This window comes from Astatotilapia calliptera, chromosome 10, assembly GCF_900246225.1.
Source record: "Astatotilapia calliptera chromosome 10, fAstCal1.2, whole genome shotgun sequence".
Lineage (NCBI taxonomy): Eukaryota > Metazoa > Chordata > Actinopteri > Cichliformes > Cichlidae > Astatotilapia > Astatotilapia calliptera.
Window position 1 is genome coordinate 33283679 of NC_039311.1, and position 19818 is coordinate 33303496.

At 48.5% G+C, this 19818-nt stretch overlaps 2 protein-coding genes across 2 annotated transcripts; one reads left to right on the plus strand and one right to left on the minus strand.

The window, feature by feature from the left end:
* Positions 1 to 7990: 7990 nt before the first annotated feature.
* LOC113031060 (zinc finger matrin-type protein 2) lies at positions 7991 to 10524 on the minus strand. Its single transcript, XM_026182932.1, has 6 exons — positions 10436 to 10524; positions 9375 to 9474; positions 9172 to 9295; positions 8746 to 8819; positions 8480 to 8625; positions 7991 to 8399 (listed from the first exon to the last, which is right to left on the minus strand). The coding sequence occupies exons 1-6, from the start codon at positions 10451 to 10453 to the stop codon at positions 8256 to 8258; spliced, it is 606 nt and encodes a 201-aa protein (XP_026038717.1). The 5' UTR covers positions 10454 to 10524; the 3' UTR covers positions 7991 to 8255.
* A 1952-nt stretch (positions 10525 to 12476) lies between these two features.
* On the plus strand, positions 12477 to 16336 carry LOC113031045 (uncharacterized). The gene is made up of 9 exons (XM_026182902.1): positions 12477 to 12559; positions 13776 to 13937; positions 14039 to 14119; positions 14248 to 14328; positions 14508 to 14651; positions 14744 to 14914; positions 15010 to 15172; positions 15296 to 15422; positions 15794 to 16336. Exons 1-9 carry the CDS (start codon positions 12507 to 12509, stop codon positions 15850 to 15852), a joined length of 1041 nt encoding a protein of 346 aa, XP_026038687.1. The 5' UTR covers positions 12477 to 12506; the 3' UTR covers positions 15853 to 16336.
* The last annotated feature ends 3482 nt before the right edge of the window (positions 16337 to 19818 follow it).

The window sequence follows — 19818 nt, forward strand, 5'->3', positions numbered from 1 at the left end:
TCGTGGACTACAGGAGGAATGCTGACCCACATCCACCCATCCACATTAAGGGGACGGCTGTGGATCGTGTGAGCAGCTTCAAGTTCCTGGGAGTCCACATCTCCGAGGATCTCACCTGGACGACCAACTGCTCCAAGCTGGTCAAGAAGGCTCACCAGCGCCTCTTCTTCTTGAGGACTCTGAGGAAGAACCACCTGTCCTCAGACATCCTGGTGAACTTCTATCGTTGCACCATCGAGAGCATCCTGACCAACTGAATAACAGTCTGGTACGGGAACTGCTCTGCCTCGGACCGGAAGGCGTTGCAGAGGGTCGTGAAAACTGCCCAGCGCATCGCCGGAGCACCACTTCCTGCCATAAAAGACATCTACAGGAAGCGGTGTCTGAAAAGGGCGGGGAAAATCACCAAAGACCCCAGTCACCCATCACATGGACTCTTCACCCTCCTGCCCTCTGGGAGGCGCTACAGGAGCCTCCGGACTAAGACCACCAGGTACCGGAACAGCTTCTTCCCCACAGCTGTCAGACTCCTGAACTCTGCCTCCTGACATCTGACCCACGTTAACTCATGGACTGAACATACACACACCCACAATGGACAACTGTACCCTCAAACACACAATAATAACATGGACTGAACCACCACTCACAACCACCAGCACTTTATATAGCCTCTGTAGAAACTATCTACACCCTCACTTATCTTAACTGCACTACTGTATAGCTCTGTGTAAATAATCATTCTGTACATTCGATAATCTTTAATCCTACAACTGTTTACAACTTGCATAGTTCCCATTTCTGTATAACTGTATATCTCAGATTCTGTAAAGTTATTTATTTCATATTCTGTATAGTTTTTCATATTTATATCCTGTTCATATCCTGTACATAGCTTGTACTCACTACAGCCTGTACATACTTATAGTTATAGAATATTCACAACATACTTCATACCGTGTACATTATAACATACCATAATAGACCCATTTCTGTAATATACTCACATATCTATATTATTGCTAATATATATTGTAATATATCTATATCACTAAAGCACTTCTGGATGGATGCAAACTGCATTTCGTTGCCCTGTACCTGTGCATGTGCAATGACAATAAAGTTGAATTCTATTCTATTCTATTCTATTCTATTCTATTATAAGAGCTTATTTATCACAGGCCCAACATTTGATTTTATATGAAAGAGCAAACACAGAGGGCGAGCCGCTGCGATGACACGGATGATGTTTTAAAACGTCAGTTTTAAACGAAACGATAAACTCAGAAACACATCGTCCCACTTTGAAGTCTCACCTGAGTCGTTTAAACTCAGATCATTGGACTCATGGATGCTTTGGCACTAATGTGTCTCCATACAAACTGGAGAGAAGGATGGAGTGATGGATGCGCTCATGTTTCACTTCTTCACACTAAGTTTAGCTCAGGAAAGCCCCTCGTCTGCTACCTCCTCCTTCCCTGAGGTCACATGGTTCAGTGACTCAGGAGCATGCAGCACCATGGCAGAGGTGCATGATGGGAGAGCAGACATGTAAACGAGGCGGTGGCAGCTGACGGTAACGGCTCGCTGCAGCGTGAAAAACAAAACCCCGCCTCCATTACAGCCTTCTGGCTCCTGATTGGACCATTTCAGGAAGCAACAGCGTTTATTTGTTTGTTTAATTACTTTATTTTTAAAAAATGACAAATGAGTCACAAACAAACAAAAACACCAAAACACAACATCTGCAAACACATGTTGCTGTGTTTAGTTGCAGATGTTGTGTTTTTGGTTGCAGATGTTGTGTTTGGTTGCAGATGTCGTGTTTGGTTGCAGATGTTGTTTTTGGTTGCAGATGTTGTTTTTGGTTGCAGATGTTATGTTTAGTTGCAGATGTTATGTTTAGTTGCAGATGTTGTGTTTTTGGTTGCAGATGTCGTGTTTTTGGTTGCAGATGTCGTGTTTTTGGTTGCAGATGTCGTGTTTGGTTGCAGATGTCGTGTTTTTGGTTGCAGATGTCGTGTTTTTGGTTGCAGATGTCGTGTTTGGTTGCAGATGTCGTGTTTGGTTGCAGATGTTATGTTTAGTTGCAGATGTTATGTTTAGTTGCAGATATTGTGTTTTTGGTTGCAGATGTTGTGTTTAGTTGCAGATGTCGTGTTTTTGGTTGCAGATGTCGTGTTTGGTTGCAGATGTCGTGTTTGGTTGCAGTTTTATGTTTGGTTGCAGTTTTATGTTTGGTTGCAGATGTTGTGTTTGGTTGCAGATGTTGTGTTTAGTTGCAGATGTTGTGTTTGGTTGCAGATGTTGTTTTTGGTTGCAGATGTTGTGTTTTTGGTTGCAGATGTTGTGTTTTTGGTTGCAGATGTTGTTTTTGGTTGCAGATGTTGTGTTTAGTTGCAGATGTTGTGTTTAGTTGCAGATGTTTTTGGTTGCAGATGTTGTTTTTGGTTGCAGATGTTGTGTTTTTGGTTGCAGATGTTGTGTTTTTGGTTGCAGATGTTATGTTTAGTTGCAGATGTTGTGTTTTTGGTTGCAGATGTTGTTTTTGGTTGCAGATGTTGTGTTTAGTTGCAGATGTTTTTGGTTGCAGATGTTGTTTTTGGTTGCAGATGTTGTGTTTTTGGTTGCAGATGTTGTGTTTTTGGTTGCAGATGTTATGTTTGGTTGCAGATGTTGTGTTTGGTTGCAGATGTCGTGTTTGGTTGCAGATGTCGTGTTTGGTTGCAGATGTTGTGTTTAGTTGCAGATGTCGTGTTTTTGGTTGCAGATGTCGTGTTTTTGGTTGCAGATGTCGTGTTTTTGGTTGCAGATGTCGTGTTTGGTTGCAGATGTCGTGTTTTTGGTTGCAGATGTCGTGTTTTTGGTTGCAGATGTCGTGTTTGGTTGCAGATGTCGTGTTTGGTTGCAGTTTTATGTTTGGTTGCAGATGTTGTGTTTAGTTGCAGATGTTGTTTAGTTGCAGATATTGTGTTTTTGGTTGCAGATGTTGTGTTTAGTTGCAGATGTCGTGTTTGGTTGCAGATGTCGTGTTTGGTTGCAGTTTTATGTTTGGTTGCAGTTTTATGTTTGGTTGCAGATGTTGTGTTTGGTTGCAGATGTTGTGTTTGGTTGCAGATGTTGTGTTTAGTTGCAGATGTTGTGTTTAGTTGCAGATGTTGTGTTTAGTTGCAGATGTTGTTTTTGGTTGCAGATGTTGTGTTTTTGGTTGCAGATGTTGTGTTTTTGGTTGCAGATGTTGTTTTTGGTTGCAGATGTTGTTTTTGGTTGCAGATGTTGTGTTTAGTTGCAGATGTTGTGTTTAGTTGCAGATGTTTTTGGTTGCAGATGTTGTTTTTGGTTGCAGATGTTGTGTTTTTGGTTGCAGATGTTGTGTTTTTGGTTGCAGATGTTATGTTTAGTTGCAGATGTTGTGTTTTTGGTTGCAGATGTTGTTTTTGGTTGCAGATGTTGTGTTTAGTTGCAGATGTTGTGTTTAGTTGCAGATGTTTTTGGTTGCAGATGTTGTTTTTGGTTGCAGATGTTGTGTTTTTGGTTGCAGATGTTGTGTTTTTGGTTGCAGATGTTATGTTTGGTTGCAGATGTTGTGTTTAGTTGCAGATGTTGTGTTTTTGGTTGCAGATGTTGTTTTTGGTTGCAGATGTTGTGTTTAGTTGCAGATGTTGTGTTTAGTTGCAGATGTTTTTGGTTGCAGATGTTGTTTTTGGTTGCAGATGTTGTGTTTTTGGTTGCAGATGTTGTGTTTTTGGTTGCAGATGTTATGTTTAGTTGCAGATGCTGTGTTTAGTTGCAGATGTTGTGTTTTTGGTTGCAGATGTTGTGTTTTTGGTTGCAGATGTTGTTTTTGGTTGCAGATGTTGTTTGGTTGCAGATGTTGTGTTTAGTTGCAGATGTTGTTTAGTTGCAGATGTTGTGTTTAGTTGCAGATGTTGTGTTTTTGGTTGCAGATGTTGTGTTTGGTTGCAGATGTTGTTTTTGGTTGTAGATGTTGTGTTTTTGGTTGCAGATGTTGTGTTTAGTTGCAGATGTTGTGTTTGGTTGCAGATGTTGTGTTTTTGGTTGCAGATGTTGTGTTTTTGGTTGCAGATGTTGTTTTTGGTTGCAGATGTTGTTTTTGGTTGTAGATGTTGTGTTTTTGGTTGCAGATGTTATGTTTAGTTGCAGATGTTGTGTTTGGTTGCAGATGTTATGTTTAGTTGCAGATGTTGTGTTTGGTTGCAGATGTTATGTTTAGTTGCAGATGTTGTGTTTTTGGTTGGTACGTGCGATGTGGCGCCTGCAGCGAGCATGAACCAGCTGCTTTTTGTTCTGGTCATTAATCAGCAGCACTGAGAGGAAACAAACCACACTTCCTGTTCTACTTCCTGTTGATCAAACTCAGTTTCAACCGCAGTGCCAAGAAAAGAAAACGGTGCATGAGGTCTGACACAGGCGACCTGAGAAAAACCACAGTCCAGAAAATGAGCTCAGGTTTTAATTTTAAACCCGGTTAATGGTTAATAAATAATAATCAGTACTGAGGTCACGATCAGTCGGAGCGAGTGATGAAAACAAAAAAGAAAAATGTACCAAAAGTATGTGGACACGTAGTTAGTATACAGGAGGTGGACATGGCCACCATGAGGTCACCTGAGTCCATGCGGCCGACTCGCGGTGGAGCCTCTGTTTCTCTGTCCAATGCGTGGATCCTTCAGTCCCACTAACTTAACCTTTGACCTCATGGCTGTTTGACAGGAGACGTGGCTGTTTCAGTTTACACTGAGGGCCGGTATTCTGTGTGATCAGCGGCCTCGGCATTCCTGTTTTGATGGCGCTGCAGAAATCTTTCAGCGCTCCTGCTGACTCAATCTCTAATTCCAGTTTTGACGATGTGGAAGTAAAAATGTACGTTTCTGCAGCGACTTCTCGATCCGAGCTGCTGACACGAGCCTCAGCGCGGCGCTGAAGGCTTCCTCAGTAACCTGAAGTCGTCTCCGTGGGTCACCTGACCTCACACTGACTCTGCTGCAGACTCAGGTGAGAGAGGCAGACGTACGAGAGAATCTGGAATCTGTTTGTTTTGTGGATTCACGTCAGAAACACGAGTCAAATAAAAGCTGCTCAGCTTGGTGGGAGTAGAGAGGGTCGCTCTGGTGTCGCTGCGTCGGACCGCAGCAGGCGATGTTTGGTAAACGCACCGCTGCTTCTAACATTCACACTCCGATGGAGGCATCAGAGAGGAAGGATGCATGTGGGCGGAGCAGGTGGGGATCAAACCACCAGCCCTCTTATTAGTAGGTGACCTGCTCCACCTACAGCCACTCTGGTCGTGCTCTCTTTATGATGAAGTGAGAAACTCGCTTCCTGCTGCATCTTCTTCACACACTTCCACAAACATTGTAGAAGAGCTCAAATCTGCAGGAGGCTGACGGACCCACAGCTCTGCGTGGCGCCCTCTAGTGTGTCAGCCCTGTAACTGCACCTGTTGGGTCAGACTGACCGACCCCACAGGTGTGAAAAACGTTTGCACACCTGAGCGAGCAGCAGGGATGCAGCTGGTTTTCTCTGAACGATCTTCATGTCTGCTGACTCTGATCGAGGTCGACTGTTTTAAACAAGTGATCTTTCTATTAATGCTATTGGCTGATTGCTGACACACACACACACACACACACACACACACACACAGAGAGGTGAAAGGATAACCTCTGTCCTGTGATTGGATGTTGGGATGGTTGCAGCACTTCCTGTACGATGAGGAGTCGTTTCTGATGAAGGCGAGGTGAGCTCAGCTCACAGAGTTTAACCTGCACGTTCACATGAATGGGGCGGAGCCAGCAGCATTAGACCAATGACAATAAGTGATCAGTGTATGGACAGCAGAACTCAGAGGAGGAGGAGAAACAGTAACAGCTGCTGGCTGATCGGGCCTGTGTGAGTGACTCAGGGCGATCGGATTATTACTGAGTAATTACGTTTTGTTTTTTTTTGCCTGTCCCGTTTGGTTCTTTTGCATCAGAATTGTTGTCTAAAGAAAAAGAAAGATGCCCAACGGATTTACTTTACCAAACAGACCATCCCAGCCTTGCCTTATTGGTGTATTTGATTCACCTTTTATTGTTTATTTTATTTTTTATTTTCACTTGTTAGATACGGGACAGACTTGACTGGGGAAAAGAAAGAGGGGAAAAACAGCGGGGGGACAGGGGAGAAGGGCAAAAACCAAAAACCAACAGAACGGGCAGAGAAAAAAAATGCATATATCAATCACCTGGATCACCTGCTGAGAAAGAAAAAAGAAAACAAGCAGAAGAGAACAAGAGTAATAGAATAAACAACATCACAATGATATATGGGAATATGACAGTAAATACTAAATGTTAAACGTTATTGTGCAGCACATAAGATCAACAGAACACAGTGTGCTTTGAGGTAGGAGCCAAAAAGGGTGTAGTTTGTGGGTGTGATCACCCGTGTGTACACCTGTGAGCATGGACGCGCTTGTTTTTTTAAAAGGTTCCTTCATGTGATGATCTGCTAGAGGGTGTGGGGGGGCCACAGCCCCGTCCTCCAGGGCATGAAGCAGGTATGGAGGAGATCAAAACTCCAGACATCCAGAGGCCCCCAGAACACAAGAGACCAAGGAAGACCAACAGAGGGGCAGCTGCGCCACTGTCCCAGAAAGAGCTGAGGAGAGTCCCAGATGAGGGCTCACTCAGCAGCCGCGGAGCAGAAGCCAGGGGGAGTTGCAGTGACGCGCCCGTGAGCTCCGCCGGCAGCCAGCCGTGCCTGAGTGACCGAGCCCCAGGCCGAGAGGCCGGGGGCACCCCACCTCCGAAGTGGCCCGAGCGAGCCCCAGGCTCCAGGCCCCGATAAGCGGCCGCCAAGGAGTGAGCCGGTGTGTACCTGGACACCCATCCCCAGACACAAAGAACCACCAACGCACCGATGTCTGAGGGAGTCCGCCACTGGCAGGGGAAGTGGTGGTGGGGGAGATAGGCCTCCAAACCTTGGAGGGCCTGAGATGTCCCCAGAGAGGTGGCGTCTGATACCCAACCTGACATATAGACACAGACATACAGGCACACACAGACACAAACATCCATTCCCACCCTCATGCTCTCATATACACTTACTCCACACTCAACCAACGTGGAGACAGACATAAAGAGACGCTGTACACACGATCACACTCCCCAAGCGTACTCTACAAACCGGGTCTAGGTGCCCTTGCCCCTGGAGGGGGGAACTGCACCCAGACCCAGGTGGTGTTACCCTTTAGGAGGAGCAGACCGCCCCGACTCCGCAGCAGCAGGGAGGCCCCACACTCCAGACCGCAGTCGGACGGCCAACTCCTCCTCCTAGCCCCCCCGCTCCAGCAGGTCGCAGAGAATGGGGGTGAGAGAAGACTCCAAACCTCCCTCCACCCGCTCATTGTAGTGTTGATGCATGTGTGTTCTAAGGTGCATTTGCATGTGTTCTCTGCACCCTGGTGACACACCCCTACTCCAAGGTCCTGCATGTGTGGGTGGTTGTGGTGGAGCGGGAAGAGGGAGGCAGCTGGAGATGGGGAGGGAAGGAAGGGAGGGGCAAGTGACCCCTCCCTGGGGCCAGCTCCCCCGCTGACCCCAGTAGGCACCCCCATACTCCGCGACCCGCCAGGGAAAGGGGGCCCAGGCCCATCCAGACCGGGGCCCAGTGCAGCAGCGCCTCCCGGCCCCACAGAGCCCGGGACAGTCCACCCAACCCCACCACAGAGAAAACTGCACCCACCCCGTCATCCGCTCATCTTCCAGACTACATGAGACAATAGATGCCCAGGCTGAGATCTTCCTCCACCTCTCCTGTATCTCCCCCTCCTGCAGAGAGTTCCTGAGGAGAGGAAAGCTCCTGCAAGATGACCTCTGACCTTGAATGAGTGTCACTCTTGAAAGGCAAGCGTCACGCTGATGTCTGGAACAAACAGCCTGGGTTCTGTGGTGCGTTCACTGACACAAACAACAATCAGAAATTTAAAAAAACAAAAACTGTTTATTACAATTTGAATTTCCCAGCATGCCTAGGGGCTGATACAGACTGTCTGAGCTGTGCTTTAAATAAAGTTTTACGTTTTAGTCCATTACATCTGAATGGACTAACATAATAAAAGTCTGGCTGTGAATAACAAAGTAAGAGTCCAAGACGAGCGCCGATGCTACTCCGCCTAAGTCCGAACCTCCGCCTGATGTAGAGAGGGCGGGGTAGAAACCTGCTTCCTGCCTGAGAGAGGCGGAGCTTCAGTGGCTCTTCTTGGACGAGCCGAAGCCAGAGAAGCCCATCACTGCCGCCATCTCTTCGTCCTCCTCGAAGTCCACGTCCTCCTCCGCCCGTCGCTTCCGCTCCTTCTGCTTCTCCTTCTTGTACGCCTTCGCCTTCTCCTCCTAAAGACACGCAGCACAGACACCCGTGAGGAACGCGCTCATCCCGAAAGCCTCACGAGATCCATAAAACTCCTCCTCACCTCCTCCCGCAGCTCCTTCATGCGCTCCTCGAAGTCGTACTCCTTCTGTTTCTCCTCCAACTTCTTCTTGTTCACCTCGAATCTCTTCTTCACCTGATCAAGAGACGAGCGCTCCACCCGCATCGACATGCCCAGGTTCCTCTGATCTGCTCACACACACACACCACCTGCTGTTCACACTGAAGAACATCAGCAACGATGTGTGTGACATGATTTTCAAAATAAAAGCCTCCTCTCTGATCAGGTGTTTTAGGCTGTGAACTCACGTTTTTTGCCGTTGATGTGATCCAGGAAGTTGATGGAGTCTTTGACCACACAGTCGCACACGTTACAGTAATACCTGAAACACCAAAGGAAGAAAAAAGGTCACCTGTATGTCCTTGCTCCGCCTATATAAGGAGAATGGCGGCAGCAGCTGAGCAGCCCAAACTTTGAGCGAGGTCATCAGATACGTTTGTGTGAGAGAACAGAGCTCTACTGACTTCAGCTGACAGTGTGGGCGGAGCTTGTCCTGACACTGACCTCCTTGTCAGTGAGTGAGCCTTCATCACGCCATATTTTCACCTGTAAAGCAGCTGCAGCTGACTTGTGACATCACACGTCACGTCAGCGGTTGCTTTCGTTCAGCTTTTGTTTTGTTCTCAGTCTGCACGACAACTTGAAGAGACGATGGCGTGTGAACCTGGTCTTACCCGCCCATCTCGGCCTGCGGTGTGGTCTTGGTGATGACGATGGTCTTCCCCAGCTTGGACTCCAGGTCCACCTTGTAGTCCCGGTGACGCAGGAGGTCCCGCTTGACCGGCGGCGCAGTTTTTCCTGAAGGTGCCAACATGTGACAGGTTAATACAGAAAGTGAAAGCCTAAGCTCCTCCCTCTGAGCGGCTGATGTTCTTACCATCTCGCCGCTCGCGCTCCCTCTCCTCCACCAGACGTTTCTGGGCGAGGTTCTCGTACTCGTCTTTGTCCCATTTCCGCCTGAAGTCGTTTTTACTCGACTGGAAGAGAAAAGAGAGACGCTGCCGTTACCGCGCTTCCTGTCAGAGCTGATCACAGAGTGGAAATCACAATCCACAGAAACGTTGATTCAGTGACATGAAATCATTAATCATTTCTGGTATTATTGATAAGTCCCCATTCAGAGGTTAAAACACGGTCTGAGCTTCAGCTTTTATTTTTAACTGCTAAACTTCTGTCATCCTCTATTTTATGTATATAAGATTTAGACTGGGTATTTACGGATGTATATACATATAATTACACATATATACATAGACAGATATATACGTGTGTGTGTGTCGTTTACATATTGTTGTGATTTACGTTGCTGTGCTTGAGGGTCAACCGGAACCAAACTCCTTGAATGTGTTTGTGCATACACACGGTCAATAAACGTGATTCTGAAAATAAAGACGTCTAACTTTTACCTCCACCTGCTGCCTCCTCTCTCTACAAATCAAACATGTGGCTTATCACTAAAATACAGATCATCTTAAAGTCAGAAAAGCAGCAAGTCTTTATATCTGAAATAAAAAACATTTTAATTCGAGCCTGAGCTGAGTTCCTTGTTTTGAGGTGAAGCTTTTATTTTGACAGGCCGGAAGTCACACCGCTTGCGCTAACAGGCTAACACTGATCAGCTAATCTGCTTCCGAGCTGCAGGAGGGACAAGAACAAACATGAAGTGCCAAGCAGCAGAGAGTGGGTTAACGAGCACTGGCATAACGTTTAGAAAACGTCTGAAATGAAACCGGAAACGCTGAACAGGGTCACGGTTAGCATGCTAGCTGCTGCTAGCTAAGCGCGCTGCAAACAGCTGTCTAAAGACGGAGAACCGGCTTGAACCGGAGCCGGTAACAACCGCGACTACGACAAATCCCGAGAGTGAAACACGCCCTGCTCACACCGCCGAGCTTTCATGTTTTTACTCTAAAGAAGAAGAAACGCTCAGAAACTCACCCCGCTGCCTGACGCCATCTTGCTTACTTGTGACCGGAAATGACGGCAACCGCTGTAGCGTCATTTTTTCAACAGAGATAGAAAGAGCGCCACCTGCAGGAGAAGAGGAGGTGATGATAGGAGGCCCTTTATCAAACCCATCGCTGCTTCAGTCTCAGCAGGTTTACCGACCTTCACGTCTGCACGACGAACCTGCAGCACTGACGGCAGCGAGCTCTGAGCTCAGCGTCAGGATCTGTCAGGACTGCTGAGCGCTGGGTGGGAAGTTTCCCTGTCAGGACTCTTGCTGCAGCATTTTGGATCAGCTGAAGGCTTTTCAGGGAGTTTTTAGGACTTCCTGATAATAATGAATTACAGTCGTCCAGCCTGGAAGTAATAAATGCATGAACTAGTTTTTCAGCGTCACTCTGAGACAGGATATTTCTAACTTTAGAGATGTTGCACAAATGGAAGAAAGCAGTCTTACATATTTGTTTAATATGTGCGTTGAAGGACATGTCCTGGTCAAAAATGACTCCAAGGTTCCTCACAGTGTTACTGGAGGCCAAGGTAATGCCATCCAGAGTAAGAATCTGCTTAGATACCATATTTCTAAGATGTTCAGGGCCGAGTACAATAACCTCACTTTGATCTGAATGAAGAAGCAGAAAGTTAGAACATAAGAAGATCCTTTATGAGCTTCACGTTGTTTCTGTACTGGGATGAGCTCTGAAGCCTGAAACGTCAAATACACCGTTCCTCTGCAGATCATCAATGAGCTCTTTCAAGAGTTTTTGATGGGTTGGAGAAAGTATTGAAGTCAGATTGAGACAAAAGCCCACAGAGCCCTCGTTACCCACCGCAGCAGCACCGATGTTAGCGGCTTGTGTCAGATTGGCGTTAGCACAGATTTGGTGACTGATTAAACCTGTTGTGATATCAGAGTGATGACAGATTTATCATACCTCACAGTCCACACTCACACAACCAACATCCATTTATCAGCCTGTCTGTGGGGACTCAGCTGCTCCCGGCCCCCCTGCTGGTGTGGGGGATCTGAGCAGCTCTTCTGTCTGTGCGGTGCTGAAGACGCAAATGTCTAATGTGATAAATATGGATGATTAAATACTGTTTGACTGTATCAGTGATAGGATGAGGAAACTGGCTCGCTATGATATTCTGAATAAGATGAAACAGGAGAAACAGGCCTGACTGCAGCACTGATGTTAGAATCAGCTGTAAATATGTTTCTGACTTTATTTATTGTTTAGAGCAATAAATTTAATGTAATTCCTGAAATAAAAAACTGTTTATCAACGGAATTTTAAAATAAAACAAATCAGGGACCAGCTGGAGCGTAACCAGGTTGATTTTAACACTTAGAGTCCCCCGAGAGCAGCAGTGCCCAGCCTTCTACCTTTCTACCTTTAAAACCCGCCTTCCAGCCAAATGGCTGGTAGGCTTTTAGCTAAGCTTTAGCTTCAGCCAAGTGGAAGCTAAATTGGCTAGTCATTCATATGTAAATTAGGTTGTTACCTGGGAATTCTGGAGGGGAGTGGGGGTGTGTGAATGAGGGGGTGGGGGAGCTGCTAAAAGCTGTGAACTTCCTTTTGTGTTCGTCTTGATGCATTCTCAATCATCCAGGGAAATAAATCTCCAAAAGTCACCAACTTGGAGTGTTTCAGTTTGCCATCTTAGGGAGAAATCAACACACATGGGTGTAGGTCCTTTGTTGCTGAGATTTATTGATAAAAACAGTACAAAAAACCAACCATTTGTACACATATTTACAAATAATAATAAAAAGTGAGTGAGTACATTTCAACATTTTCAGCAATCACTCACAATCCTGGCACTGCCACGGTATCTGTAGTCTGCATTTACCACATGTGTATCTGTAGCAGTGAACACATCGCACAGTGGCATGATTCTTCTTGCATTTGTGTTTGACCTGACACATGGCTCTTTTTCCAGGGCTCGGTGTGGAGCGCTAAGGTGAGGCCCCGCCCTCATCGCGGCCCCGCCCCCTCCGCTCCAGGTGCCGCTCATTAAAGGCTGTGAGTGCGGACCGACGTGTTCTGTGAGTCCGAAGATGTCCGCGAGCAGAGTGGAACCGGCAGAGCAGAGCCCGCCGCTGTCCTCCAGGTACGTGTCTGTCCTCACCTGCAGCTGAGCTCAGCCAATCACAGCTGGGATTCTTAGCTCAGGCTGCACCTGTTCGTGTTCCGTTTGTTTGGCGTCTTTGTAAAGTTGAGCGGGCCGAAGCAGCTGATGTCTGTGAGACGGAACAAAGCCGAACCGCGGACAGGTTCTCGGGCGGCTTCGTCTCGTGTGGTTTCCGGCTGTTTGTTCTCTTTAAACACGCGCTGGGTCTGCGCTTCGTGACGTCAGCTCTCGGTATGAGTTCGCGGACTCACCTGTGTTCTCTGTACCTGCAGCGGCCCGGGTCTTGCTGCCAGGCTCCCGGTGTTGTGCCAAAAACTGATTTCCAATGTTTTTGGTGTTTGTGTAATGTCTCTACGTGTGTCGGTGAACACGGTCCTGGCGGCCAGGTTACTCTTAAAGGAGACTTTTTTTTTTTAACTGGACAGATAAAGGTGAACTCAAGACGCTGCCAAACACTGATTGGTGCTTCCAGCCTGTTACAGGAGTGCTGTTTGTGGCTCAACATGACTGGATGCTATTCATGAGGAAACGTCACACATATTATAGACCAACAGCTTATTTTTGTCAGTTTAAATACGAGCAGTGAGTGTTTGGCGCACGCCGCCTCAGACTGGAACCTCTGCACTGACTTTAAGCACACGCGTATCTTTAACACTTAAACTCTGAAAGCAGCAGCTCGAACCTGTGAGTCAGTGACGAAGGACCTGAGCTGTGACCTCGTGATGTCCAGAAATGAGACTCGTGACGAGGCTGAGCTTGCAGGTGAGCAGGGACACACTCGGGACGTGTGGTCGAGCTTTGTATAGTTTATTGATATGAGCTGTTCCATCAGTCCACTGAAAACATCTGTAACATCTGCATGCTGAGACTGGGGTGCTGACGTCTCAGGATGAGACTGACAGACGTGTGGCCGCTCGCGTAGCGACAGAAACCGGAAATGATGTAGTTTCTACATGGTGCTCGTCCACAAACAGAAACCTGGGCTGAAAGCAGGGGGGAGGGGGTCTCCTGGGACTCGTTGGCCTGGATGAGTCCAGGTGTGAATCCTGAGTGCTTAACCCCCCATCATCATCACAACGACTCTGACGAGGGGAGGGGGGTCAACGACCCTTCGAGGGCTCTGAATCGCTCAGTGACCTGAGGTGAGCTCGTCAGTCTCACCTGGACTCTCTAAACCGGGTGTGTCTGCTTGCAGCTTCCTCTTCAGCCCGTGGTCGTGTGTCTGCACGAAGGGCTGGTCGGCGACCATGTGGAACAGCCTTTCTGACCCGGTGCTGACCACCACCGCCTCGGGATGCTCCGCCCCCGAGCCGTGGCTGCTCCCCGGCTGCAGCTCCGTGTACGACAGCCTGGTCAGGTATGAAATTCTCCTGCAGAGGGGTGGGGTCAGTGTAGCGTGGCAGAGACGGCGCCCTCTGCAGGCCGTGGTTTCTCCTGACGCCTTTCTCTTCTTTGCAGTAACGTCTCTCCTATCCCGTCTCCTCGTGGCGCCGGCGGCATGCGAGGACAAGAGCGAGTCATCAGCAGCAAACCACGCAGGTATTTGGCTTCTTTAATCCAGGCTAACGAGCCGTTATCAGGATCAGCTAATCCTGCGCGGACCAGTAAACGTGGACTGAAACCTGAAGGTCGCCACAGCAGGTGTTCATGCAGCTGTTCTTCCTCAGGTCCTCCATCCTGGAGCGCTGCATCCTCAAAGTGTCCACGAGCAGCGTGGCCGTGGGGACGGATGACGTGGACAGCAGGAGGTGAGTACGAGGGACATTCAGAGGTTCTGACCTGCTCTGTGCATAACCTGCATCAGGTGGCAGTAGGCCACGCCCCTGAGCTGTGTTGGCCTGTGGCGTTGCCTGCAGCACTGCACGCTGCTGGAGCCTCTTCTTCACTGGGTTTCTGTGTTCCCTGTGTAATTTGTCGCTCTGTGAAGGCCCCACATCAGCCGCTGTTACCCCCGCCTGCCGGACCCGACCAACACGGAGACCAACGCCGCGGTTCTGAAACGGCGGCAGAAACAGATCCAGTACGGCAAGAACACCAGCGGATACCAGAACTACATCCAGCAAGTCCCCAAGTAAGAACTCGGAGCATGACGCCGAGAATCGGACGACGGTTCCTCAAACGTCGACGCTGACACGCCTCTCTGGTTTCTCTCCTCCTCCTCAGACACCTGAGGGATCCTAAGCTCCACCCCTCCACTCCTAACAAGTACAGGAAGTACAGCCGGCGCTCCTGGGACATGCAGGTGCGTCTGTGGAGGCGAGCGCTGCACCTGTGGGACCCTCCGACCGGCGCCCAGCCGGATGCCGCCGACACGCCGGACCCCGTGGAGCAGCTGTAGGTGGAACCCAGCGCCAGTTGACATTTATCCAGAAACTGATCCTCGTCAGCTGAGGCCTTTCTGTGACGTCATCAGTGTTTTCTCTCTTTAGGCAGAGTCAGCTGGAGAAGATGACCTCTGACCTCTTTGAGAATGTTGGAGACGAGCAGAGAGAGAAGGAGGCTCCAGCATCCTCTAAAGTCTCCTCTGTGTCTCCTCTGCTGGCCGCCACGCCCTCAGCGCTGCCTGGAGCCTGGGCCGTCCCCGTGTCGCCGGTAATCAGTCACCAATCAAATTCTTCGGCTCATTAAAGATGCGTTAACTTTATTTAACGTCCTCTGTAAAACACAACATCAGCTGATCGGTGACCTTATTTATTCCTGTTTGTTTCTCTGCAGCTGGAGGCGAGCCGCCGGGCGCTTCGCTCTCCTCCAGGCCTGAACTACTCACTCAGCAGTCAGCTGACCACCGATGACAGCATGACCGACTGGCTCCACCTCCTGATGGAAACGGACCACGGCCAAGGTGAGGTAACTCAGCCAGCAGGGGGCGACTCCTGAGGGCGAGCCTGCTGGCTGGTTTGGGGCGGGGCTTGGTCAGATCCAGAGGTGGGAAGTAACTAAGTATTTGTACTGAAGTAGAATTTGCAGGTGTTTGTTTTACTTGCACGGTTCGTTTGGCTTTGCACACAAATAGGAGCCACTCTTACTCAGAGTACTTTTTACTGGAATAAAAAAGTTGAAGCAGTCCTGAAGTACAGACTGTGGGGACATGAGGTCACATGAGGACTGCTGTGGTTACATCAAACCTGCTGAGGCAGGCGATCGGGGTCTTGTTCTGTGACATGTGCTCACTTCCTGTTTGTCGGCTCACCGCCATCTTGTTTCTCCGTGCAGACTCTGATGACCAGCAGGTCCCTGTGTTCTCCGACCAGCTCCTGTGGAACCCGTATTGACCACCCGACGCAGTCCTCGCCCTTGTTTCCTCATCGTGTCTTTTTAAATGTGTCTGAAGATTAACTGAACGACAGCAGGGATCCGATTGGCCGCCACCCCCCCTCCCAGGTGCTGAGGTTTCCCGGCTGCTCGTGAACGCGTCGTCAGGGCGGACAGCTGAACACTCGGATGCACCTGAACGTTCGACCTCATGAAGCACTGCTCACCTGTTCTGCACTCATTTCTGTATCGACTCACTTTGGTGTCACTTTGTTGTCTTTGCTCCACCTTCACCTTCGTGCTCTGCTGTCTGGCTCAGGCTCCTCCCCCCCGCACCGCCATGTTTTTTCTCAAAAACGACCCCCTGCTGAGTGGAGGGGAGCGGCCATCTTTGTGTTTGAGTTTTCTTTTTACTCTTCCTACTTTTTTTTGCTGCTTGACTGTCAAGAGCAAAGCTGAACCATGTGATTAATAAAGGCGTAAATAAAGTGTTACTGATCCACAGGCCGACTCGTTCTTCTTCTACCCTCCATAAAAGTGTTGGACATGCAGAGGTGTTCACTGAGGGTGTGCAGCTGTAAGAACCTGGACTCCAAACACGAGTTGATCTTCTCTGTCCCATCAGAACATCTGGGTTGTTTGTTTTCACAGAAAATCCTTAAATGTGCAGAATAAGATGAAGCGGCTCGTTTAAATCTACTTCTTGCTTCTAAAATGCAGCTTTGAATAAAATTTAATTTATTTTTAATCCATAAATGATTTTTACTCGGTCTGACTATCCACGCATTTTATCAGGTTTTACGTGTTTTGTTTTTTTTTTTGTTTTGTTTTGTTTTTTTAAAAAAGCAAAAAAAAAAAAAGTAAACCCTATTTCTAAACTAGATTTTAACTCTAACAGTTTTCTTTTAGTCTGTCAAATTTATTTTCACTGTACAGTTTATTTAAAGTCTTTTTGCTTCCTCTTTGTTTTTAAAATATTCAGATTTCAAAAATGTAATATTAATAGAATCAATTTTTAGTTTCAACCACGTATTTTTATTTCTTTTTAGTCTCTACTCTTTTCTCTTCACCATTTCTACTCATTTTTCGTTATTTTTAATGTCCCGGTGTCTGCACGGTTCTCCGAGGTTCCTCCGGTCGGGCCCGGTCCGCGCAGTTTCTGCGGGTTTGCCCTTTAACGCGAGCTGTGGCGGTAAACAAGCCTCCGCGGACTCCAGCTCCCGTCATGCCCCGCGTGGCAGCGTTCTCGGAGATTCGCCCCGGGTTCGTGCGGCAGGTTCGGCTGTGCTGAGCGGCGGCACTGCGGACCGGATCAAAGGATCAGACGTAAATAAACGGCAGGTGCCGGTGATGCGCTGAAGCCCCGCCCCTCCTCCGCTGGCACCGTAGCTGTTATTTATGAATGCCCGCCGCTCACGGACGTGTGCGCGCGCAGTCCTCGTTATTATTATTATGTTTTAATAACGGAGACCGGACACCGATCCAGGCAGATGTGCGGCTCAGTGCCGGAGCCTGCGATGCCCGCTCCGCGCGGTTAGATTCCCGCTTCGTTCCGCTGTGTTCGACGATAATACTGGGTCGATACACCGAACACAGAGCCGTTCGCCGGCCCGCTGCAGCCACAGGAGCCGCCTCACCCCGTCAACCGACAAGGTAAGCACTGCGCCGGGCCGGAGAGAGCGGGACGTGTGTCCGACTCCGTCCCGCAGCATCCCGCCGTGTGTCGCCCCCCTCTCTCCGCTCCGGGAGCTCTCGGGCCGGCCACACGCCGTCAGCACCGCTGTTCCGATCGCTGTTGACGGCCTGCGGTGGTTCTGCTGAGCATGGGCCTGTGAGGGGTCCGGTGTGTGCGGACGGCCCTGGCCTGGGTGATGGCCGGAGGCGGGACAGACACCGGGAGCATCATTGATGTTCGTGGGTTGTTTGTGACACCATTAACGGCGGCTAACGGGTCAGCTAGCAGCTAACCCGTTAGCCGCCGTTAGCTACTAACTGCCGCCCTGTTCGCTGCTAGCAGCCCGGCACGGGCCCCCGGAGCCCGGGAGGCGGTGGAGGAGGCAGAGCCGTCACTCAGCGGCTCCCATCCTCCGAGCAAGATGGCTGAGTTTATTGTGCCGACCTTGAGCGGAATAACGGGATGACTTGTTATTTATAGCAGCGAGCTAACGGCTCAGGTGAACTGCTGGTGATGTAACGGTCCGCCGTCATAACACAAACCGGGGTTTGTGTTTTTTTTCATGGAGTAACCCTCCGCAAACACACCGCCCACCGGGCCGACAGGTACACGGGCGGAAAGCATCCCTCATTAAAAGCAATGGGATGCTTAGCCACAAGCTAACAAGCTGTCGGGGGTGCCCGGCGGCCTCGGTCAGCCCGGCTCGGCTCGGTTCGGCTCACGGTCATCGGCATGTACCCGGAGCCGATATTCCCCCAGCAGAGCCGCGCTAACCAGACCCCGGGGTTCCGCCCCGATGACGGGGTGATGGTCCCCTGTTCTTGGCCCCTGACCTGGTTTACAGGAGCCCCAGGGGGTCCACGAGTAACGGTACTCAGTTACAGCACTGATGCAAGGCTGCAACTGGAGAGTAACGACATGAAGGAGTGAAACTGTTATTGTTATTATTATGAGTGTTAACTGTGTGACATAATAATTAAAGTCTAATTTCATGCGATGAGCGGTCCAGACTAATCTCTGGGACCTTGTATTCCTTTTGAGGTTATTTTTTTGTAATTTTGTTGTCAGGTTTTTGTTTTTGCTCTTTTTGACATTTCTTTTCCGATTGAATGTCTAGTCCTGGCTCTTGCTGGTTGTTATGTGGGTATGCCTCGTGTGTTTGTTCTGCAGTTTTCCTGCGTGGCTTTGGGGGGTCTGGGTGGTTTTATGTCGCCTCGACGGCGGTGCAGGTGGTTTGTAGTCTCTGTGAGCTCCTTTTCACACTTTAGTCTTTTTTGTTGTTGTTTTTGTCGGGTCTCAGATGCGCTTCCTCCAGTCGTTCATGGTGGTTTCTTCAGGCTGTTTGGTCGTAGCGTCTTTGAGGCAGTCTTTAGTCTGTCAGTCGTTTCACTCTGTGGATGTTTTCGTGGGTCTCTTTTGTGCTTCGTCTCTGTCCACGGGGGTCTTCTTCTTCTTGGTGGCGTCTTTTTGTTTTTCGGTGTCTCTTATAGGGGTGAAAATGAAGAGTTTATTGATTATCATTCTGAGGTTATTGTCTCCACCATCACTAATTGCACTCTGTGTGGTCAAATATTTGTGCATGTTGGAGCAATTTCCCCTCTTTGTTGCGGTCAGGTCAGCAGTGGTCAGCGCCGACACACACACACACACACACACACACACACACACACACACATGAAGAGAGAGAGTATGCATAGTATCCAAACAACCATCATAATTCATCATACAATGAGAACACGACGAATCAGCAATTGACAATGACTAATTAATATTCTATTATTGTATATATTGTTTGGAGTTTAGTCTGTTACTGTTGCTATTTTTACCATTTCATGTTGGAGCAACTGTAACCCACATCATTTCCTTATAAAGTATTCTGATTGGATCATGGCAGGTCATCCTGAACCAATCACACGTCTGCTTACCTGCATCTTTTGTTTCTCTTCCTCTTCTTTTCCCTTTTTTCTAAACTGAGCACCTGATGGCTTTGAACTTTTCTTGTCCATCTTGGTTTTAATTTTGCCCTCCAGTACAAACACAAATCCCCCAACCCGAGGATCACCGCAACATATCCTAACAGACCGACACCTTAGTTCACAGATTCACTTTGTCTAAGGTGTGTTTCTGGGATTTCACACAACCCAGGATTCAAATCATGAATCCATGATGGGTTTGGATTTACAACATTATGAAATGTGCTCTATTTGGAAGCAGCAGGTCTTCCTCCCCTTTTGACGGGTTGTGTGAGCACAAAGCAAAGAAAAAACACTTTATTTGCACAGCGAGGGACAATAAAGGATATTTCAGTTTC

Bases quoted from the DNA above. Each gene is read 5' to 3' on its own strand.
- LOC113031060 (XM_026182932.1), bottom strand. The intron at 9,296-9,374 runs GTAAGAACATCA...TGGCACCTTCAG, and splicing joins GGAGCGCGAGCGGCGAGATG to GAAAAACTGCGCCGCCGGTC. The intron at 8,626-8,745 runs GTGAGTTCACAG...GTGTGTGAGCAG, and splicing joins TCACATCAACGGCAAAAAAC to ATCAGAGGAACCTGGGCATG.
- LOC113031045 (XM_026182902.1), top strand. From the start codon at position 12,507: ATGTCCGCGAGCAGAGTGGAACCGGCAGAGCAGAGCCCGCCGCTGTCC. The intron at 13,938-14,038 runs GTATGAAATTCT...TCTTCTTTGCAG, and splicing joins GTGTACGACAGCCTGGTCAG to TAACGTCTCTCCTATCCCGT. The intron at 14,652-14,743 runs GTAAGAACTCGG...CCTCCTCCTCAG, and splicing joins TACATCCAGCAAGTCCCCAA to ACACCTGAGGGATCCTAAGC.